Raw genomic sequence first — 25723 nt, 5'->3', positions numbered from 1 at the left:
ACCTTTACCAAAATAACATTCTTCTTGGGCGGTTTCATTCAGTAATTCACTTTGAATACTAGTAACTCTGAAAACTCTACCTCTAATTCTGACAAGACTGCTGTGACATTAAGACTCCTGAAAATTGAATGTTTTAACCTGATTTTACAGTTCATAACTTAAAATATTAAAATAATCACAGGATTTTAAAGACGGAGCTCTTAGGTCATGTATTCCAATCAATATTTGAATTTAAAGCTTCTTTAAGCATGTCTTCAATATAAAATGATATTTACTAAAAAACTCTTAAATGAAGCACAATTTAATTTATTTATAGAAGTACAATGTGCTATAACAAGGAATATATGGTAATGAGTAAAAAAATGGACACTGAAGCCAGACTGCCTGTTGGAATCCAAGTTTTGGCACTAACTAGCTGTGAGGTCTTAAGGTGAGCTAATTACCCTTTTAGAAACCTCAAAGGGTTATTGCAAAGATTAAATTTACACATGTAGAGGACGCAGAACTGTACCTACCACATAGCAAAACTTCAATAAGTTAAGTATCTGTCTTGTTATTTTGCACATAGTTTCAAATAGACACAATACATGAAATCTCGAATTGATGTTGGATCAAGTGCAGCCATTATAGTTGATTTAAGGGCAGAACCAGAGAGTACAGGTTGTTTATTTCAGAATCTATGACTGAATTTTTACTTACAGTATGTGATTCTAAATAGGATATAATATTTAACTTAATATTACCCATAAAATTTTACTTTAAACATCTCCAAGAAGCATTTGAAACATGGGTTGATTAGGATTGGCAGGCTAAAAGTCTCTCAGCCCAATTTATAAACATATAATCATTGTATTAAATAAAAATTTCAATTTAAAATAATTTGTGTCATTTCAAACAGAGCTATATTAGGAAAAAACGTAATTTCTAGTTGATTCTGACTATAGCAACCAAGACAGCTCTTAAAAGCCGCCAGATTATGATATCCATGAGATTTCGTATGTACTTCATTCAGCCTTTGTAAGTAATCCTATTTTCCACTTTATACTTTAAAGAACTAGGACCCTAAGTATTCACCGGGGTAAAAATTGGCTTATATATTGGAAAGGAAAATTATCTGCTTGGAAATAATTCAAAAGTGATTCAAATGCCTTCATTTAGAGTTGAAATCTACAGTTCTAACTCTATTAATTCCATGTATAATTGTTTATAAGCTGAAACTATATTAAAATAAATATGTTAAAAGTGAATGAAATCATTTTAGGATAGTATTTTTGAGTTTACCCCATAATATATATGATTTAATTTTATAAGACAGAATTAAACAAGATATTGCTAAATACATGTACCTGTTTTTGAATCTTTATTCAAATGTTTAACATCCAAGGAAAATACACAGCAATTACATTTTAAAAAAATGAAGAAATGGAGATTGTTTCAAGATGGTAGAGTAGGACGTGTGCTCACTCCCTCTTGCAAGAGCAATGGAATCACAACTAACTGCTGAACAATCATCGACAGGAACACACTGGAACTCACCAAAAAAATACCCCACATCCAAAGACAAAGGAGAAGCCACAATGAGATGGTAGGAGGGGTGCAATCTCAATAAAATCAATTCCCATAACTGCTGGGTGGGTGACTCACAAACTGGAGAGCACTTATACCACAGAAGTCCACCCACTGGAGTGAAGGTTCTGAGCCCCACGTCAGGCTTCCCAACCTGGGGGTCTGGCAACGGGAGGAGGAATTCCTAGAGAATCAGACTTTTAAGGCTAGAGGGATTTGACTGCAGAACTTCAGCAGGACTGGGGGAAACAGAGACTCCGCTCTTGGAGGGCATACACAAAGTAGTGTGCACATTGGGACCCAGGGGAAGGAGAAGTGACCCCATGGGAGACTGAACCAGACCTACCTGCTAGTGTTGGAGGGTGTCCTGCAGAGTCGGGGGTGGCTGTTGTTCACCATGAGGAAAAGGACAATGGCAGCAGAAGTTCTGGGAAGTATTCCTTGGTGTGAGCCTTCCCAGAGTCCACCATTGTGCCACCAAAGAGCGAGGTAGGCTGCAGTGTTGGGTCGCCTGAGTCCAAACAACCAACAGGGAGGGAACCCAGCTCCACCCATCAGCAGACAAGTGGATTAAAGTTTTACTGAGCTCTGCCCACCAGAGCAACACCCAGCTCTACCCACCACCACTCCCTCCCATCAGGAAACTTGCACAAGCCTCTTAGATAGCTTCATCCACCAGAGGGAAGACAGCAGAGCAAGAAGAACTACAATACTGCAGCCTGTGGGAAAAAAACCACATTCACAGAAAGATAGACAAGATGAAAAGGCAGAGAGCTTTGTACCAGATGAAGGAACAAGATAAAACCCCAGAAAAACAACTAAATGAAGTGAAGATAGGAAACCATCCAGAAAAGCAATTCAGAATAATGATAGTCAAGATGATCCAGGACCTTGGAAAAAGAATGGAGGCAAAGACAGGGAAGATGCAAGACATGTTTAACAAAGACCTAGAAGAGTTAAAGAACAAACACCTACAAGAATTAAAGAACAAACAAACAGAGATGAAAAATACAATAACTGAAATGAAAAATACACTAGAAGGAATCAATAGCAGAATAACTGAGGCAGAAGAACGGATAAGTGACCTGGAAGACAGAATGGTGGAATTCACTGCCACGAAACAGAATAAAAAAAAAAGGAGGAAAAGAAATGAAGACACCCTAAGAGACCTCTGGGACAACATTAAACACAACAACATTCGCATTATAGGGGTCCCAGAAGGAGAAGACAGAGAGAGAAAGGACCCAAGAAAGTATTTGAAGAGATTATAGTTGAAAACTTCCCTAACATGGGAAAGGAAATAGCCACTCAAGCCCAGGAAGCACAGAGAGTCCAAGGCAGGATAAACCCAAGGAGAAACATGCCGAGACATATAGTAATCAAATTTACAAAAATTAAAGACAAAGAAAAATTATTGAAAGCAACAAGGGAAAAATGACAAATAACATACAAGGGAACTCCCATAAGGTTAACAGCTGATTTCTCAGCAGAAACTCTACAAGCTAGAGGGAGTGGCAAGATATACTTAAAGTGATGAAAGGGAAGAACCTACAGCCAAGATTACTCTACCCGGCAAGGATCTCATTCAGATTTGATGGAGAAATCAAAAGCTTTACAGACAAGCAAAAGCTAAGAGAATTCAGCACCACCAAACCAGCTCTACAACAAATGCTAAAGAAACTTCTCTAAGTGGGAAACACAAGAGAAGAAAACGACCTACAAAAACAAACCCATAACAAATAAGAAAATGGTCATAGAAACATACATATCGATAATTACCTTAAATGTAAATGGATTAAATGCTCCAACCAAAAGACACAAGTTCACTGACTGGATACAAAAACAAGACCCATATATATGCTGTCTACAAGAGACCCACTTCAGACCTAGGGACACATACAGACTGAAAGTGAGGGGATGGAAAAAGATATTCCATGCAAATGGAAATCAAAAGAAAGCTGGAGTAGCAATACTCATATAAGATAAAAAAGACTTTAAAATAAAGAATGTTACAAGAGACAAGGAAGGACACTACATAATGATCAAGGGATCAATCCACGAAGAAGATATAACAATTGTAAATATTTATGCACTGAACATAGGACCACCTGAATATATAAGGCAACTGCTAACAGCTAAAAAAGAGGAAATCTACAATAACACAATAATAGTGGGGGACTTTAATACCTCACTTACACCAATGGACAGATCATCCAAACAGAAAATTAATAAGGAAACACAAGCTTTAAATGACACAACAGACCAGATAGACTTAATTGATATTTATAGGACATCTCATCCAAAAACAGCGGATTACACTTTCTTCTCAAGTGCACACGGAACATTCTCCAGGATAGATCACATTTGGGTCACAAATCAATCATTGGTAAATTTAAGAAAATTGAAATCATATCAAGCATCTTTTCTGACCACAATGTTATGAGATTAGAAATCAATTACAGGGGAAAAAAAAGTAAAAAACACAAGCACATGGAAGCTAAAGAATACGTTACTAAATAACCAAGAAATCACGGAAGAAATCAAAGAGGAAGTCAAAAAATACCTAGAGACAAATTACAATGAAAACACGATGATCCAAAACCTATGGGATTCAGCAAAAGCAGTTCTAAGAGGGACGTTATAGCAATACAAGCCTACCTCAAGAAACAACAAAAATCTCAAATAAACAATCTAACTTTCACCTAAAGGAACTAGAGAAAGAAGAACAAACAAAACACAAAGTTAGTAGAAGGAAAGAAATCATAAAGATCAAAGCAGAAAAAATGAAATAGAAACAAAGAAAACAATAGCAAAGATCAATAAAACTAAAAGCTGGTTCTTTGAGAAGATAAACAAAACTGATAAACCATTAGCCAGACCCCTCAAGAAAAAGAGGGAGAGGACTCAAATCAATAAAATTAGAAATGAAAAAGGAGAATTTAAAACAGACACCTCAGAAATACAAAGCATCCTGAGAGACTACTACAAGCAACTCTATGCCAATATAATGGACAACCTGGAAGAAAAGGACAAATTCTTAGACAGGTATAACCTTCCAAGACTGAACCAGGAAGAAATAGAAAATATGAACAGACCAATCACAAGTAATGAAATTGAAACTGTGATTAAAATCTTCCAACAAAAAAAAGTCCAGGACCAGATGGCTTCACAGGTGAATTCTATCCAACATTTAGAGAAGAGCTAACACCCATCTTTCTCAAACTCTTCTAAAAAATTGCTGAGGAAGGAACACTCCCAAAATCATTCTATGAGGCCACCATCACCCTGATACCAAAACCAGACAAAGATACTAAAAAAAGAAAATTACAGAACAATATCACTGATGAATATAGATGCAAAAATCCTCAACAAAATACTAGCAAACAGAATCCAACAACATACTAAAAGGATCATACACCATGATCAAGTGGGATTTATCCCAGGGATGCAAGGATTCTTCAATATACACAACTCAATTGATGTGATACACCATATTAACAAATTGAAGAATAAAAACCATATGATCATCTCAATAGATGCAGAAAAAGCTTTTGACAAAATTCAACACCCGTTTATGATAAAAACTCTCCAAAAAGTGGGCACAGAGGGAACCTACCTCAACATAATAAAGGCCATATATGACAAACCCACAGTAAACATCATTCTCAATGGTAAAAACCTGAAAGCACTTCCTCTAAAATCAGGAACAAGAAAAGGATGTCCACTCTCGCCACTATTATTCAACATAGTTTTGGAAGTCTTAACCATGGCAATCAGAGAAGAAAAAGAAAGAAAAGGAATACAAACTGGAAAAGAAGAAGTAAAACTGTCACTGTTTGCAGATGACATGATACTATATATAGAGAATCCTAAAGATGCCACCAGAAAACTACTAGAGCTGATCAGTGAATTTGGTAAAGTTGCAGGATACAAAATTAGTGCACAGAAATCTCTTGCATTCCTATACACTAATGATGAAAAATCTGAAAGGGAAATTAAGGAAACACTCCCATTTACCATTGCAACAAAAAGAATAAAATACCTAGGAATAAACCTAACTAGAGAGACAAAAGACCTGTATGCAGAAAACTATAAGACACTGATGAAAGAAATTAAAGATGATACAAACAGATGGAGAGATATGTCATGATCTTGGATTGGAAGAATCAACATTGTGAAAATGACTATACTACCCAAAGCAATCTACAGATTCAATGCAACCACTATCAAATTACCAATGGCATTTTTTACAGAACTAGAACAAAAAATCTTAAAATTTGTAAGGCGACACAAAAGACCCTGAAAAGTAAAAGCAGTCTTGAGGGAAAAAAACGGAGCTGGAGGAATCAGACTCCCTGACTTCAGACTATACTACAAAGCTACAGTAATCAAGAAAATATGGTACTGGCACAAAAACAGAAATATAGATCAATGGAACAGGATAGAAAGCCCAGAAATAAACCCATGCACCTATGGTCAACTAATCTATGACAAAGGAGGCAAGGATATACAATGGAGAAAAGACAGTCTCTTCATAAGTGATGCTAGGAAAACTGGACAGCTACATGTAAAAGAATGAAATTAGAACCCTCCCTAACACCATACACAAAAATAAACTCAAAATGGATTAGAGATCAAATGTAAGACTGAACACTATAAAACTGTTAGAGGAAAACATAGGAATAACATTGTTTGACATAAATCACAGTGAGATCTTTTTTGATTCACCTCCTAGAGTAATGGAAATAAAAACAAAAATAAACTAATGGGGCCTAATGAAACTTAAAAGCTTTTGCAAAGCAAAGGAGACTACAAACAAGATGAAAAGATAACCTCAGAATGGGAGAAAATATTTGCAAATGAATCAACAAAGTATTAATCTCCAGAATATATAAACAGCTCATGCAGCTCAATATTAAAAAAACAAGCAACCCAATCAAAAAATGGGCAGAAGACCTAAGTAGACCTTCTTTAGAAAGTCTACTTTCTAAAAGTAGAAAGTAGAAAGACCTTCTTTCTCCAAAGAAGACATACAGATGGCCAAGAAGCACATGAAAAACTGCTCAACATCACTAATTATTACAGAAATGCAAATCAAAACTACAATGAGGTATCACCTCACACCAGTTAGAATGGGCATCATCAGAAAATCTACAAACAACAAATTCTGGAGAGGGTGTGGAGAAAAGGGGACCCTCTTGCAGTGTTGGTGGGAATGTAAATTGATACAGCCACTATGGAGAACAGTATGGAGGTTCCTTAAAAAACTAAAAATAGAACTACCATATGACCCAGCAATCCCACTACTGGGCATATACCCATAGAAAACCATAATTCAAAAAGACACATGCACCCCGATGTTCATTGCAGCACTCTTTACAATAGTCAGATCATGGAAGCAACCTAAATGCCCATCGACTGACGAATGGATAAGGAAGATGTGGTACATATATACAATGGAATATTACTCAGCCATAAAAAGGAACGAAATTGGGTCATTTGTAGAGACGTGGATGGATCTAGAGACTGTCATACAGAGTGAAGTAAGTCAGAAAGAGAAAAACAAATATCGTATATTAATGCATATATGTGGAACCTAGAAAAATGGTACAGATGAACCGGTTTGCAGGGCACAAATAGAGACACAATTATAGAGAACAAACGTATGGACACCAAGGGGGGGAAGTGGTGGGGGGTGGGTGGTGGTGTGATGAATTGGGAGATTGGGATTGACATAGATACACTAATATGTATACCATGGATAACTAATAAGAACCTGCTGTATAAAAAAGTCAATAAAATTTTAAAATTCAAAAAAAAAATTAAAAATTAAAAAAAATGAAGAAAAAAATAAAAACAATAAGTTAAAAATTTTTTTATCCCCAAATCATAACTAGAGTTTTACATTAATTTTTTCAATGGTATAAACAAAAGCAATTAAAAACCTTAAAATGAGTTCCATCTGTCAAAGAATTTGGAGATAAATGAACTACAGTAATCTAATGCTCCCATTTTCATCAGACTTGATTGAATTTTCATTATGTAGCTATATCCACAGTAAACAATTAACAATAGACAATTAGACATGATTTTTTGGAAACTTTTTTCAGAGGTTAGAAATATAGAATGACTTGAAGAAAAATGACATTTTAAGATTATTCTATTACTAATATGTTTATGGACATAATGTAGGGCAAGCAATTTTGAAGAAAAAAATTTTTATAAGAGTACATATATTCATAATACCAACTTCAAAAATTCAGATTGTTGTGGTACAATAAAGAAACAAATATTTGGTCTTTGTCCTGGTTCCTAGTGCAGGGCTTCTAAAACCCTTGTAATCTTTGGAGTGATAACAGTGTCTTTTGTATGCTTGTGAGATGATGGGGGTGGGGGTGACACCTAGAGGTAATGGAAGACAGTAGTGGGGGCTAAGTAGCTCCTCGGTGGGAAGTGGTCTGAGAGAAACAAAGCCAAGATTAGAAGGTTGGAACTTTCAGTCCTGCTCCCACCTACAACCCCATGCCCAGGGAAGGGAGGGGGTGGAGATTGAGTTTAATCACTAGTGGCCAATGATTTAATCAATCATGCATTTGTAATGAAACCTCCACTAAAACCCGTAACAGATGTGGTTCAAGGAGCTTCTAGGTTTGGCAAACACTTTGAAGGGCTAGGAGGGTGGAGCCCAGAGAGGCCATGGAATCTTAGTCCTCCACCTCTCCCCATGAATTGCTTCCATTTGTTTTTTCCTAAGTTTTATCCTTTTTAATAAAGCTGCGGTTGTAAGTAGAGCAGTTTCCTAAGTTCTATGATTTGTTCTAGTGAATTATTGAAACTGAGAGGTGGTCTTGTGAAGTCCTAAATTTGTAGTTCTCCAGGCAGAAGTGTGGGTAGCCTGGGCATTCTGTTTGTGGCTGGCATCTGCAGTGGGGAGCCCTTAACCTGTAGGATCTGCTCTAATTCTATGAGTTAGTGTTAGAATTGAATTGAATTGCTGGAAACTTAGTTGGTGTTGGAGAATCAGCTGGTGTGTGGAAAAACAACTTGAAACTGGTGTCAGTAGTGGTGTCAGAAAACACCACACAAGTCCATAAAAAAGAACATTTTAAATTACACGCAATCTTGACACTAAAAGGTGACCAGGGCTTCCCTGGTGGCGCAGTGGTTGAGAATCTGCCTGCCAATGCAGGGGACATGGGTTCGAGCCCTGGTCTGGGAAGATCCCACATGCCGCAGAGCAACTGGGCCCGTGAGCCACAACTACTGAGCCTGCGCGTCTGGAACCTGTGCTCCGCAACAAGAGAGGCTGCGATAGTGAGAGGCCCGCGCACCGCAATGAAGAGTGGCCCCCGCTCGCCGCAACTAGAGAAAGCCCTCACATAGAAACGAAGACCCCACACAGCTAAAAATAATAAATAAATAAATAAATAAATTTATAAAAAACAAAAAAACAAAAAAACCCAAGGAGACCATTATTAACTTTTTAGTACATTTCCATTTAGGTTTTTTTTCTGCATATATAATCAGTCATTTATGAGGAATAAGAATGTTTATTTTATATCCCAAAAGGTATATTAGCACTCAGCTATCCTATAAAGTATATTTGATAAAATTTTATAATATATATATAACTCTGTATTTTATTTTCAGGAAGATAGCTAACTAAAAGATTGTCTCAGGTATAAAAATGTGTACCTTATTATTTCTTGAAGGAAAAGGAATTTTGTTGCTTAAGTAATTTTTATTGATGATTAATCCTCTCCAAACTGTATGATCTATTGATTTTGTTTCTTAAATTAATGAAAAATACACATAAAAGTTACTAAATATGTTCAAAATATAAAATATTTTTACTTATCAACAAAGTATTTGGACATTTGTATTTTATATAAAGTATATGGGTTATATATAGTGTATGCATATTATATAATATACATACATACACACATACCTACATATAGATATAGATTTTATAAGCAGAATATTAAATTTATAACGGTATATACATTAATATATATTAATGTAAAAGGGAAAATAGAGAATTAAAGAAATCTTGTAATAACATTGTGTTTTTCAAGATGATATAACTTTCTTTCCAAGTAGATGAATGTTTCTGAACACAATGAGTAGTTACTGATTATGAGTCATGATAACTTATTGCATTACTTTAAAGGAAAATATCTGCTGGTCAATAAGTTAACAGAACTCAGTCATAAATTCATCATATAAAGGATGAACTGTTTTGTCTGTATTCCTTCTTACCTTCACCTGTACACTAGATCCCATCTTCCCTTGCCTACTCAAATGCAGAAACCACACAATTTTCCCCTCTCTTGCCTGCATCAACTAATTGTCTATTCATACCAGATTAAAAGGAAGAGGCTGTAATCTCTATCATGCTTAAAAACTAACCAATCAACAAAACAAAACAAAAAAATGCCCTTGATCCAACATTTCTCTCCAGCTACTATATTTCTTAGCTCTTATTTACAGAAAAAGATCTGAAAAGAGATGTCTTTACATGTGGTTTTTAACTCCTCTCTTCCCATCTGCCTCCAACCCATTTTAATAAGGCTTCATCAAACAACTTTTGTCAAAGGCACAAGAACCTCCAAGTTGCTAAATCCAGTGGTCAAGTGTAAGTCCCCATCCTAATTGAAATGCTTCATTTGCCTAGCTTCCAGGATCTCTAACTTTCTTCCTATCTCACTGGCTGCTCTTCCTAAATCTACTTTGTAGACTCTGCATTTCCAAGATCTCAAAAGTTAGAGTGACCCAGGGTTTCAGTCCTTGGTCTTCTTCTTTTATATGTCTACATCAATCCCTTTATTTTACCCAGTCACATGTGTTTAAAACAAAATCTACTGTGACCCATTCTCCCAAGATTGTAGCCAGTACCCGCACTCCTACATTTGAGGGGTGGCCAAGGAGTGGCTGTTTGTGGGAGAGACAGACACAAGTTGGATGTGCTGGTTGCAGTGTCCCCATGCCTGTGTGAGGCCCCACATGGTGTGGGATGGAAGTCGAGGTAGGAAGAGAAGGAAGATGGGTAGTGAGTCAATGGCCATATCCTGACATGGAACTCCAGGGAACTGAAGGATTCTAAATTCAATCCTGGCCTTCCAGGTGGTTTTCAAGGTATATCTGTTAGAGTAGGAGGTTAGGATATGCTTAATTTATCATTTTGTACTCTTGCCCTGAGCTCTGCAAATGTTGAAACTGGCCTGTTCCTGCCCACAGGGATCTGAGCCACTCCCCTCTGCCAGATCCCTGCTTTCCCAGACTCTCTTGCATTAAGAGGTACATGTGATCTAGACATGTGATATGAGCAAGGAGCTTCTGGGAAATAGCTTCTACCCTGACCATGAGAGAGAAAGGCATGAGGAAAGGCTTCTGAGGAAAGCGTTCTTTTCTCCCTTCATTTTTGCTTTTGAACACAATTGCTAAAGGATATGATGGTGGGAGCTGAAAGAGCCATCTTTGGACCACACGTTGACACTGTGAATGACAACAGCCAACATGCTAAGGATGATAAAAGATGGAAAGAGCTTAGGTACTTACTACCATTACCGAGCTATTAAACCAACTATGGAACCACCTACCTCTGGATTTTAGTTTCTGTAAATCATCAGCATCATTATGATTTAGGCCCTATACTGGTCAGCATTTGCTACTCATAGCAAAGCTATCCTAACAGAAACATACAGTGACTAAGTGACAGAAGCCAGTCTGGCTAGAAAACCACTATCTCAAGTTTTTGTCATATCTGCATACAACCTTTACATTATTACTTTTTTTCCCCAAAATATCTCACTTTGCTTAATGTTTCAAAAGGAAATATATCATTGTCATAAATAAAAAAACCAGGATCATTTACCATTATAGAAAGTAATAAAGATATACAAAACAAAATGAATACTGAAAATAAATAAGACCTGAAAACCATTAAATGCAAAAATAAAATAAAATAAAATCTATATACCAATGAATCCAGATTTAAATCTTCAGCTTTCATTATTTCAACTGCCTACTCAGCATCTACACTGTAATGTTTAGTAAGTCTTTCAAAGTTATGCTGTTAACCACTTCCCCCAAATCTCCTAATCTACCTCTAATGTGATTTTTTCCTACAGTTCCATATCTCAGTACCGCAAGCCAAAAACCTTGGAATCACACTCCACTCCTTTCTCTTATAGTCTACGTAAAATAAATTAGCAATGCTGTAAGTTCTATCCTCAAAACATATCCAAAATTTTAGCACTTCTCATTTATTAAATAAATTAATGAATAATTAAAGGACAAAAAATCATATCAAAGTTTATACATTAATAATTAAATAAAATATGTGAATAATATGGAATACAAATATTATTTAATTATAATTATTCTCAGATTTCTCCCACTCTTATAAAAGTTTAAGTGAACATTTGTTCTTACCTATTTGGGGGGAAAAACTACAGCCTTATTATGACTACTTATTTTAGATTAATTTTGCTGTTGTGTGTACGATTACTTCAGAAATTTTGGTTTCATAATACAATTCTGATTACCAAGCTTTCCCAAAGCTGACTGCACATTTCATATAGGATACAAAGGAAATCTGAGTCCAGCCACATATAAAGAACACAGGAGCTGCTAAATTTTACATTTTTCTCATAAAGAAGAATTAATTTTCCCTTAGGTAGTCTCTCAGGCTTTCTTATCCTTAGGCTGCAATTGACTCTCCTAATTCTGATATAAACCTAATTATTTTGGGGAAAAGTGAAAGAATTATTTGATCTCAAGGTATAACCTTGATATAAACCTAATTATTTTGGGGAAAAGTGAAAGAATTATTTGATCTCAAGGTATAACACTTAACGGTTCCAGTGTTCCTGTGACAGTCATCCTTCAAACTGTTTTTTTCTCAAGAGTCAGCTCCCAGAGTATGAAGTATGCCAAATACAGTGATGCATAAAACACTTGGTTCCTAGAAAGATCACATAGGGATTTGAATGCATTTTAAAGAGAAAGCCTCAAAACAGAGACTAACCCTTTTAACATTTCAGAAAACTTAAAACTACAGTGTAAAACGCATAATACAATGAGATTGGCAACAACACTTGGCGAATGTACAGCTTCATGAACCAGTGGCTACAGTTCATTTTCCATAGAAGTGATTGTTAAATGCTTGTAAATTGAAATGAAGTTAATCAGCAGATGACTAACTAATACCTAAGGAAGGTCTTAACTTATTTGAAGTGACTGTAGTGGTGTCAACAATACACAGGGCTCCAAACAGTGCTGTTTAGATTGTATTACTTTTCAAATAACACCTGGATCATTTATGATAATGTTATGGCACATTTCCGGTGATATTTAACCACAGAACAAGGAAATGGAGGAAAGGTGGGGAAAATGAGATAACAGATGATATTCCTTTCAGAATTTCTTAAAAAGTATTTTATAACAATGAATAAAATAAATCAATTATTGGTTCTGACTCAAGAACTAAAGTGTTCAATGTGTATGTGGGTGTTGAAAAGTATATTTGATTAAAAAGGCTTGGAAAAAAACACATCTTCAGTATAGTGTGTTGGCCCTGGAATCTTTTTATAAGATGTGACAGTTTTTAAACACATCTCTAAATATTTAGAAATATTTTAAAATAATTAGAAATTTGTGATGTTTTCATTTAAATTGAGTAGTTTTGGTGGTGGAAGGTAAACAACGAATAAAGTCAAGTGAATGGAGACATAAGTTTTTTTTTAAAAGTCGGCATGGACTATATAAACTATACTGAGCTTCCTGTTTAAAAACCCAAAACAATATTTCAACCTTTTTACATCACTAGCTAATATTTTAAGAAGAATGAGAAAGTACTATAAATATTTTCCTCAAAACTCATCTAGAAAACATTGAAGTGGATGAATATTTTTATTAAGTATAATTCAGAACTAGGTTTACTGTTCTCATAAAGGATCAAACTCTTTTTAAGATATTGCTCTGACTACAGTATAAAAATGTTACCATTTTGAAAAGCAGGCCATATATATATAATTCCATCTTAATATATTAATATAAAGAAGAAAAATTAAAGCATTGAAATTTTTTTGTGATGTTGTTGCATTTTTCAGGATTATATCATTCTGCTTTTCCACCTTCAATTTTTTAGAACCCTACCACATTTAACTCCATGAAGTACTAATGTAGTACTAGTCAAGCTAAATTACTTAACTGTTTCTACCAATATCTGGAAACACAGTACAAAGCACAAGTTACCTTCTTAAGTAATAAATAAGTTATATGGATACTGGTAAGGCAAAACATTTTTCTATTCATCCCTGAAGCTACTCAGAAGCCTTCTTAGATTTCATTATGTATGGCAGGTGTCCAAGTTCACTGAGACACTTCTTTTTTTAATTTAGAGCTAACTACAGAACTTGCTATTTATTAATCAAATGAGCATTTCACTCCTAGAGCCAATTCTTTCATAATAGGATAACTTTGGCTTAAAAAAAAAAAGGATCATATCAGGCAAATTCTTTATGACACTACATAAGAAACAAAGCCAGGCAAATTCTAATGAGATTTTGATAAGAAGTTGAGCAAATTTCACTAAGGAAAACACAGGGAACCAAAGGCAGCAATATATTTCCACATAGAGTGGTTAAAAATAATCAAACCATCCTGTATGAATACTAAATTATGAGCTGTATGCTATACATATATGATTATATTTAATTATAGCAAAACTCTACAAAGTAGAATCAATTATTCCCAATTCTGAGGAGATACTGAGACTGAGAGCCATGATGTAACTTGCAAGATCATATAACCATCACAGGACTGAACTGAAATTCAAATTGAAATTGTGTATGACACGAGTTTTTGCTCCTCTTTAGCACTACACCTTCCTTTACCAATTAGAGCACAGGGAGGAAGGAAGGAAAGTGAAAGGTGTTTCTTTAAACCATCTGACATTGTGTTTGCCAGCCCATCACTCATGTAAAACCCAAGTTAAGGGGAGATACTAGAAATTGGAAAACTGGACTAGGTCAAAATCAGAATGGATGCAGAAGTCTGTCCCTGGAAAAGGGCAAAGGGTCAGACATAGGAAAGGGAAGCTTTCCCAGACATAGGAAAGGGAAGCTTTCCCAGACATAGGAAAGGGAAGCTTAGTAGATTCCTTGTCTCTCCATACGGGCACCAATTTTCTTTCTTAGCCCTAAAAGCTTCTATTATTTCTTTTAATTCTGCAAAGTACTTGTGATGCTGTTAAATATTTTTTCAACAAGAGAAGTAGTTGATAACTACAGAAATGATCAATTTTTATTTCTAAGTTAAATGTCAAGCGTGCTATAAATGCTCCTCAAGAATTAAAGTTCTGTCATAATACTACAGCGATACTATAAATTAATTTTGTACTGATAACAATTCATTAATTGTTTTATTTATATTTATATTATTTTTTAAGAACTAGGTTAGATTTTTGCTATGATTACTGTAAGCTCCAATTTCAACTTGCTTGAAATTAAATCAGAAAATTCAAATGACTGGAATTACTTTTTTCCTCCAAATATAATTACCTATTTTGATGAAAAGAAGACAAAGGACAAGTAAGCAAACAGCAAACCGAAATGCATTATTTAGTTTTAAGTACATTTTTAGTTAAATCTGAGACTTGGAGTACCTCATTTCCTCTGTAATCACGTTAACTATAGGAATTTATCATTATTTTTTCCCAGAGTATATCATTAATATAGTAATGAGCCAAAGAAATGAATGTTTTACACTAATATCAAAAGGTGTTTATTATGATGACTGTGAAGTACATTTAAAATTAAAATATAATTACATTATTTAAAAATAATAATTAAATTAATTAGAGTCAGCCATGCAGTGTTAGGGAAAAGAAAATCTGTAGAGTAGCAGCAGATAAGACCTGAAGCACAAGTGAGTACACCCAGAATGGCCAGAGGGGCACATGGCTTAAAAAGGGACAACTAGACCAGGAAGGCTAAGTAGGCCATGGTAGGAAGTCTGGACTTTAGTGTAAGAGTAACTGGAAATCACTGAAGAGTTTTACCCAAGAGAGTTGCATGATCAGATTTAAACTTTTCAAGAGATCACTCTAGCTAATGAAGGCAGGAGCAAGAATCAGTATGGGGAAAAATGTCAGGTAACCACTGAAGCAGCTTTGCAGAAGAAGTTCATGGTGGCCAAAAAAGGAAGTGGTGGTAGTGAACATGGGGAGGAGCAAACACATTTTAGATAAAGAAGATATTTCTATGTGAAAGAATGCGTATAATAAAAGTAACAAATATTTGATAAATGAACGAATGAATTGTTTTAGAAAGACACTGACTAGCAAAAGGCCTTATATGGTGAGTTTATTTTCTCAATAAACTGCCCAAGGTTGTGCATCTTATTCATCACTTTACAAAACTACAAAAAAACCCCAAGAAAACATTATTAACTTCTATGCCCTTTCCCTGTACTAAAAAAAGAAGACATTGCAAATAAATGATGCTATGCCTTTAAAATACTCTCACATCACCCATATCACTTAAAAATTCATATTATACAGATCCTTATTTTTGTTAAAAACAAAAAGGATGCCAGATTTTGTGTTCTGCTTAAACCTTTCTTAAATTCTTTCCTTATCAATTATGCCCTGGTGATTTTTTTACAACCACTTATTAAATAGTTAACATATTTTAAATGAAATAAAATGTCCTTCAGATTCTGGAAAGTTCTAAGGATTATTTTCTTGAGATTTCTCTCTTATTATCTCTCTCCTGCATGCTCTCATATCCTGTAGATGATCATTTTTCCTACTTTGTAGAGGAGAGTAGGCAGAAATCCCTCAATTTACTGCTCTACCCTGGTTCCACCAACATATCTACATCACGCCTATTATTTATTTTATCTAGTCTGAGTAGAAAAGGATCCTCCTAGCTGGCTTCTGTTATCTCAGTAGAAAAGTGTCCTTCATGAAATTGAATGGAGTGGAATTACTCTCCCGCTATTCTGGATCTCATTCCCTATAGTTCCTCAGGTCATGACTATAACACTGATTTCCTTTCCTCTGTTTCTAACCACTTTTTTACTGGTTCCTTCCCATCAGCATATCCATATCCCCTTTTTTTCCATCTTAAAACCACCCTCCATATTCTTTCTAATAGCTACTTAATTTTTCTCCTTGAGCCTTATTGATTTTTCCTTAAAAAGCATCATCAAAGGTTGATTACATACCTCTGCTCATTTGATGGCTGGGTATGTTTCATTATTATACCCACTTTAAAGAGGATAGGAAGCCTCAGCAAGGTTAAATAAACTTTCTAAAGGCTATAAACTATAAAGCAGTTTAGACAGAATTCAAATCAAGACAGCCTCATTTAAGGCTTTATTTTGCTTTGTAATATAAAGTTTGATGCCATCAATATCATTAAACGTAATTATTAGCTTTGGTGTGTTTGTTTTTCTAAATAGTAATATCACAGAGATTCAACCCATATTACCTAAAGAAATACATACGAATACTGAGAATACAAATCTATCTTTTAAATATGTGACTGTACTAAGTACAAGGCCTTTTTGAAATTTTTAATCTGGTAAAAGCTGTTACATAAATATCAAAGTATTATTCACTTCTTTCTGATAGTACTTCAAAAGCATAACAAAAATGATAATAAAGTATTGTATGCATTTTGTTTTATATTACACAATAATAGATATAAAGATGCAATTTATACTAAAGTGAGTAGAAGTATAAGATAAAGAAATTATATTTTATGTGCCTATTTAACAATCCAAATTCAATATCATCAGGAGCAAACGGTCCAAGGAACTAATACTACATTTTAGAAGGGCAGTCTAGTTGTACATAATTCAACAGTATAATGACTCAACTAAGTAATATTAAGAGGTACAAAAGACTATTACTCATAGTAGATAACTTCTAGTTTGCTCCATTACATTATTTTTTCTAATTCCTTAGCTACCTTTTCAACTAATGTAGACAGATGACCCCTTAAACAAAATTAAATACTTAATGTCAGTACACTTCTGTCACTACAGTCTTTAATGTATTACTTTATTCTATAAACATTCATTGAGGGTCTACTATGGGCAAGGAACTATGTCAGGCACTGAATGTAGGAGGATGAAAAATGGGTGACATAGCTGCTATCTGAGGTAGTTCAAGGAGAATGTCAGTAGCAAATGAAAGTCACAGGCGACCTCATGGAACTTCTGAAAGTGCATTCATTTAAATAAAAACATTTAACCAAGTTAACACATAGCACAGGCAAATCATATACAAATGCTACTTAATGTAGAATATATATTAATGACTAAAGTACATGTTCACATTACTCTTTCTCAAGTGTCACAGCCTCTAAGGGAATAAGACAAAATTTTTGGTTACACTAAAGAACTATTTTTTTTTTCCCAGAAAATGCAAATAGTCTTCTTTTTGTGTATATATAAAAGACATACTACTAGTGAGGAAAGGATTGTGGATATTTTCATATCTCTGCATGGTTCAGGTTTTTGAGCATAAAAAAGTAGAATTTGTGTTAAAGGATAAACCTTGGGAATTAAAAGATGATTGGATAGGTAGTGACAGTCTTATGGAGAGATTTACTTTCCAAGAGGTAAATGTTAGCATTTCAAAGGGGGTACAATCTGGAGCCATATATATGTATACAATAGGATTTTACATTAGGGAGCTGAGGTATCCTTTTCCCTCTCGGGAGGAGAGGAGGGCAGCTGTACAATAGCTCCTCTGCAAAAACCCAGGTTAATAATTTCAGGGTTCCTCTCTTCTGGTGTAAAAATCCCCCTTTTGGTACTTGCAGGTGCCACCATCTCACTGTCTTCACACTGCTCTGAAGGGAGAGATGGAGTGTTGAGTACTGGTGTGGTTATTGCTCTAACAAATAATAGTCTGCCCAGACACTGCAACTTTGTTTCCTGGACAAAATAAATAAATGCATCTAATAAAAACTTATCATACTGTAAATAAGAATTTAGGGGGAAAAGTTTCTTTGAAGACAGAACTTCACTATACTTATTTTCAGGCAGATCAAGTCACCTCAATAGTCAATAAATGATCTTATTCAGCAAAGACAACACATTGATCTTTATCATTTTGCCATAAGATTTCAATACAAAGAAAAGTAGGGATAGTTTAGTGTATCAAAGTAAGGTAGAGTAAAGAAAAGAAAAAGAAAAATCACTTACTTGATATTATCAAGACAGCCCGATTCAGGTTTCAGAATGGCAGTGTGATGAAACATTTTATATAAAGCAATCCCAAGGAAGATTACATTAAGCTGGAATGTAAAAGGTACTGTTATATAGCATAACTGGAGTAGAAAAAAAGTCAGTGTATTCTCTATGACAGATGAGTTTTTCTGGGAAATTAGCTCTCCTACACTTATAAAGGAATTGGATCATACATGACTGCCTAGTGTTTTAGTAAAAGCAAGAGGCCAGTTTGGGAACTCGGGATACCAATGAGTTACAAAGCACTGCTATGCCAAATACACACACATACAAAATCAGCAGCAGTTGGAATGATGATATGGAAACTGCAAGACAAAGCCAAGTCAAGTATATATTTTTTAAAAAGACAGTAATTATTCCAGGTGTGTTACTATATCTACCCTTTAAACATGGCCCTTGATTTACTGTTCAAGTGCTACATTACAAAACATAAATACAAAAATCATAATATTTTTGAATAGCTAGGTCAAAAGGATTATAAAATGCTGGTTAAATTTTGATGCTACAACAAATTAGGATTAAAGTAGAGGGAACCCCCACTGACATTGTTATATCACTGGACCAAGAGAGAACATATGATTTGAAACAAAACAAAATAAAAGCTCCAGTGTAAATTTCAAATATCACACATATGTAAACTGTATAGAAAACCACATGTTGAATTGCCCTTGTCACCTGCTTCGTTTGTATATTCCAGAACTTGGGGCTATTTTGTATTTTAAAATGGTAAGTATATAAATAATGATACCACCAATAGTATCTCAATTAGGATAAATAATTCATATTTGAAATCAAGATATTATGCATTTAAAAATAAAGAAAAGAAAGTGTGACTCCAGAATGTTTACCTAACCTACTTATCATTCTCAAGCGAAATCCTCTTAAATTTTAAAGTTTTTGAGATTTATATAAAAACAAAACTGGAAGGAACAGGAAGGTGTTTTGCCACATTTCCAATTTCTGTTTCCATTCATAATTCAAATTATCCAAATGAAAAAGAAAGAAAATGTACTATTGTCAAACAAAGTCATCACTGTTTAAAACCTATAAAACCAAATGGATTATGCTAGATCAGGCCCTGAGGAGCCACAGTACTTCATAAGCTCTTGCAAATGCATGTTTTCTTCTCCCAAGGGTTTTGATTAAGTATTTTACAATATAAAAGTAGACTATAATGAGTGTCTAATTGCTTGAGTTATATAGGGTCAAATAAGTACATGCTTTCCCCAAATTACTCTATGTAAATTAAAGATAGACAGCACAAGGATAGTGAAAGTTTTATTTCTTGACCTGGGAAACACATAGTTAATTAGGAGTTCTTACCATAATTATCAAGGTCGCTGGTCCTATAAAACTCCAAATGAAGTAGGTGTCAAGTCGGAGCCAACATCTGCAATGAAACACAAGGAAGAGAAGGCATTCAAGGACTGGATATGGGACATACATCAAGAGTGAGCGAGTGACAGAGAAGAATGTGAGCTGCAAAGCATTCCACTGGGAGACAGGAAATATTACATTGCTTGTTCATTTAAATGCTGAATTATGTGCCCAATTTCTGACAGCACTATTGATGGAGTAAGATAATCACCCCTAGAGGAAGCAGGAAAAAAATGGCACTGGGCCTATTTGCTAGGGCCTTTTGTGTCTGTCATAGAAACCTTAAAAAAAAAAAAAAAAGAAAAAGAAAGAAAGAAAAAGCCATACACATAGCCATTAAATCGAGTAGTTTTAAGCTATCTTTTTCTCTCCAATTATGGTGCTACATAACCTGTCTATCAGCTGTCAGGTAAAGTGACATTTTCCTGTCAAGAAGATCTGAGGAAATTCAGTACAAAGAAGAAATAAATTTGGTATCAGAAAACTGAAGTTTAATTAGGTTGGGCAGCCAACCTTTGAGAGTTCTTAAGTCTTAAAAAGTGCATTGTTACTGCTAGTGCTTCTGGGGTTGCAAATTATCCTTAGCATCCCATGAAGTTGATTCATGACCCAAAAGTAAATTATTAATCACTTAATTTCAGTTACATTTAATACTCCCTCAATTCTTAAAGCCTCTGGGAAATTACATTTTCATTCTTCAGGATGACAGGGAGGCAAAATGGAAGTGACTAGTTATGAGAAAGATTAATGTAAATTTTGGACAAATTACATTTGATGTTAAAAATCATATCTTGAATTATTTGCCATTTGGCTATATTTGAGGCATAATTAAAAAAGAAAACATCTCCAGTGGAAAACAGTCGAGTGCTTTGCTAAGTGGTCCAAAAGAGCAAATCCAAAGTATGTAAATATTTTTGATTATTATGTAACTGTTACTTAAACCTCAGCAATAATGGAATACCAGAAAAGCTATGTAGAATGAACTTTATCTATGTCAATACAGGACTAAATAAATAAAATGTTCCCTATTCATATGATGAAATGTTATAAAATAGTCAAGAGGGAGGAAGTAGATCTTTATATGTCAATAGAATAGACCACAGTAACAAAGTTTAGTGAAAAAGTAAAGTGAAGAATCTATACATCTTTGAACTATAATACACATATTTTTGACAGATACATATATGTATGCAATTTTTTTTAATGAAATGGGAAAGATCATCAAACTCAGATTAGTGATTGCCTCTCATATGTGAGTAGAGGACCAGAAGCCCACGAAAGGGGCTTTAGCCATGTGCTTTATTTTAGTAATTACTGAAAGCTATGTGCCAAAATACTAATAGTTTTAACATTTGAGTGATAGAGGCAGTGATGTTTATTATGTTTTTTTTTTTTACTTTTATGTAACTTCAATTTTTTTAAAAGAAGTTAGAAGCTAGATTTTTAAGTAAAGAAATAACCAAATGCCTTGAAAAGAAGTGATTTCAAAACAAGAAAATCTGGCCTTATTCTATTAAGTTAAATATATGTAAACTAATTTCAATTGGAGGATAATATTTGCAGTCCAATCAGAAACTGACTACAAGTTCATATTTTTTACATAGATATATAATTTCTCTTTATTCAAAATAAACATAATAATCCAATTTGAAAAAATGTTATTAGGGAGGCAATCAATACTTAAACTATTAGCCATTAGTTTGTTTGAGTAATTGGTTATCTTTTTGTTGTGCTGTTGTTCAAAAAATTTGGTCATGGAAAATAAGTGTGGTATTGCCATTAAGCAGAAACAAACCAGAGAACACAAAGGTTGAAATATGAACATTGTCTTCGTTCTGACCAGAGGCTAGTTTGTTATCACCCTAATAACAAAGGAGTGTGTGTGTTGCGGGGAGACCAGAGAAGGGGAAATATTTATGGGTCTCTCTGGGTTCTCAACAAAGACCACATTTTCCCTCAAGATAAGGACAATAAAGGACAAAGCATAGACATATTCCCAAATTAAAACATACAAAAGCATACACATACACACAAACACATACACCAGAGTCCAAGAATGTTGCTGAAATTGTAACAGCATGATATACTAATAATACATTTAAGAATGACTGTTAATAGTACAGCCCCTGTTCTTCTGTAGGTCAGATGAGTTTTAGAGAGCTAATCTGAGAACCAAAACACATTTTCAGCAAGTTGTTTTCAAAGGAAAATGTATTTCAAGAATTTCTGAAAACTGTTATTCTACAGGTTAATGACTTCTTAGACAAACAATTTTAATTACAATATTACAGAATGTCTTGGATAAAGTAGGGAATTTTAAAAATTTACATAATGTCACCAAATGTGTTGTTAAAATAAAATAATGTCATTAAATTTTAGCCTTACAAAACTTTTATACTTTTTGAAAAAGGTCTTTGTTTTGCAAATGCTTTATTTGGAAGTAAATGTGCTTTTGGCATAGTGATCTCTAAATGTAGAAGTGAAATTACTTTAGAAGTTATTATTTTTTTCTGTAAGAAAATTCTTCAATATCTATTCGGTACAACAGATTTCAATTCTCTGAGGAACTGAACAGTGAAAGAGGCGATATGAAACACTTAACATGTATTAAATAAATCCTCTCTCCTTGATGGCTGCCTGGGCTTGACTACCTTCTGGACCACAGTGTGGCAAGAATCCCTTTTCTAATTCAATTGCCGTATGGCCATACCTGCTGTTTTTGGCCACATGCTGGCTTTCTCAAAACTTTCTGTATTTCCTCTTTCCCATTAACTACCTTAAAAGTTTGTGTGATTTGTGCCCTGAGTTTCCTGTGCCAATGTTGAAAGAATTCACCCTGGCTTTAAGGTGAGGGAGAGTACAGACATCCCTCAGAAACCATGGGGAATTGTTTCCAGGATCCCCCGTGGATACCAAAATCCATGGATGCTCAAGTGCCTTACAGCTGGCCCTCCATATCCACTCATGCTGAATGCATGGAACTGGAGGGCCGACTGTATTATGTGTGTGTTTTTACATGCCTGGGCACATACATCCTACCTCATAGTATTCTCTAAGTCTAGACCATTCAATGTCACTTAGATACAATGCAAAACCACTGATTAAGGGGAGACAAATGTTATAAAGGAACAGCTTATTGTACCAAACATAATAAAGTCCAACTTGCAAATGGCCAGATAGACCTGCCATTGAAAAATACAATTTATCTGAAAATTGCCTTTATCCACTAAGCATCATTTAATTTGTGAAATCATTAATTTTAATAGGCTACTTTTGTTTAATTTTTAAGATATATCAATTCTTTTTTTAAATGAACTTCTGTCATATACATAAAGTCTATAAATTATGTTTATATCAGTACTGTAATAAAAGAGATAACCTGCTGTTGAAAGAGCAAATGCATTCTGATGACACTACATGCTTATTTGAATCAAGACTGAAAAATCTTACAAGACCAGATATATTTTGGAATTCAAAGGAGAACTTGTCACATACCATAAACCTTGACTTTTTCTCCCATTTACCTATACAAAGATGTCACTGAAATTCTTTTTGTAGCAATTTTTAAAAAATTATAAAATCAGCATATATTGCCATATATTTGATAAAGTCTTACTACATTAATTCAGGTTTATTAGTTTAATACTCTAAACAACAGATACTAATCTTCATGGATAAATTATTATGCTCTTCCAGAATTATTTTCTTCCAAAATATAAGAAACATCACTGCAAATTAAATAATAATAAAGGTGTTGAAATCTGGATCAGTCTCCTGTAAAAATGTTAATTACCAATTAAGCAAGTACTACCTTTAGGTTTACTCAGAAAACAGAAAAATAAAATAATGAAATTAATTAATTTCTCAAAACAGGACAACAGAAAACCATGCTTCTAAAGCTAATTCTCTTCTCCTACTAAAATACTCCTCACCATTTTTCTATCATCAGTCATTTTAAAAAGGCATGGCTCTGTATTTTAAAAAGTGGTAAGACCAATTGACCAACATATATAAATGTCACCTAAAACATATGTTTTATAATGTTTTTAGGTACCAGTAACACTACCAGAGTGTAGTTCCTTATTCAAATTTAGTTTAATGTTGTTCCATTAAGATGCCTTGGGATATTGTATTTTTTTGCCTGTTTAATTCACTCTTATCAAAGCGGACATCTGACCATTAACCAATTCTTCGAAGTAATGTAAATTAACAATGATATTTGCTTCATTTTCTACAGGACCTAAATCACAGACTAAACTATCCTTGTTGAGTATTAAATGTACCCAGTAAACAATCTTTGTGACTGATAGACCGTGAAATTTATAGGGTTTAATTATATCAGGTTGTTTATGAGAGTTTGTGAACTACATATTCTTCTTTTCTCTGTAGCATATGCAGATCTTTCTATATTTGTACTACAAATATCTGGCAAGATTGAGAGAAAAAAGAAGGAATAAAGAGAATTGGGGCAAGAAAGAAGGAAGAGAAGAGGAAAAGGGACAGATACACACTTCAAGCATAATAACTCTACTCTAGTTCTAAGCTTTCTGCATAATACATCTGTTAAGGGTTTTTAAATGGCATTTGTATCACAGCACACTCATGCATCTAATATTGAAATACTTTGCGAGCAAGTGCATGAACTGGAAAAAAGATTGGCAGAGTAATGCAGGAATTGAGTGTGCTCACTGGTACTCAAGACTGGCATTTGTGGTTCAGCTACAATTTTGAATTTTAGAACACAAAACTAGATCTCATACATCAAATATAGGTTAGGTTGTCTTCATGCACCCAATATGGTTTTTTTTTTTTTTTGGCCGTGCCACATGGCTTGCGGGATCTTAGTTCATTGACCACGGATTGGACCTGGGCCCTCAGCAGTGAGAGCATGGAGTCCTAACCACTGGACCACCAGGGAATTCCCCTCAATATGTTTTTTAAAAATAAGTGTTTCATTATTTCTTCAGCAAAATACATCCTGTAAGTTTATGGTGGACTACAAAGGTAAGAAAAGTGCTGTCTGTTATAATTTATTAATACTAAATGTTGGAATAATTCCCATGGTCCCATGTTGCTTGAAATAACAGGAGGCAGTAGCATAAGAATTGTAATCACTACTCTTATAAATGGATGCTTTTAATATAATTTATTTTATAATTAAAACAATGTTGCTAATCATAAAGTTTGTATTCCTTCATTTGTATCAGCTAAATAATAGTACCAGTAATAATAACAGTTATAATTTAATAAATGCTTATACACGCCAAACATTTTACATGCATGCATACTTAAATATATATACATATATATGCACACACATACACATACATATACATATGTATTTACTCATACACACACAGTTTAAAATATTGCAGTAGTTTTGCAAGGTACTTATATAATAACCCCCACGTTACAGATTAGAAAGTCAAACTGACTTGCCCACAGCCACATGGCTAATAATTAGTTGAGCCTGAATTTTATTCTAGTCTACCTGACTCCAAAGTCC

At 34.3% G+C, this 25723-nt stretch overlaps 1 protein-coding gene across 8 annotated transcripts in view; it reads right to left on the bottom strand.

Moving 5' to 3' along the window:
- Window positions 1-25723, bottom strand: part of ADGRL3 (adhesion G protein-coupled receptor L3) — an 858517-nt gene that overhangs the window by 52764 nt on the left and 780030 nt on the right. For all 8 annotated transcript variants that reach the window (XM_061192347.1, XM_061192340.1, XM_061192343.1 and 5 more), the window contains 2 exons: window positions 20164-20230; window positions 18796-18887 (listed from right to left, as the gene is read on the bottom strand). In XM_061192347.1, the coding sequence (XP_061048330.1) occupies window positions 18796-18887; window positions 20164-20230 (159 nt within the window). The remainder of the gene's footprint in view (window positions 1-18795; window positions 18888-20163; window positions 20231-25723) is intronic.

This window comes from Eubalaena glacialis, chromosome 5 (assembly GCF_028564815.1).
Source record: "Eubalaena glacialis isolate mEubGla1 chromosome 5, mEubGla1.1.hap2.+ XY, whole genome shotgun sequence".
Classification (NCBI taxonomy): Eukaryota; Metazoa; Chordata; class Mammalia; order Artiodactyla; family Balaenidae; genus Eubalaena; species Eubalaena glacialis.
Note: the sequence above shows the minus strand (reverse complement) of the source record. Positions and strands in the feature narration are given on the sequence as shown.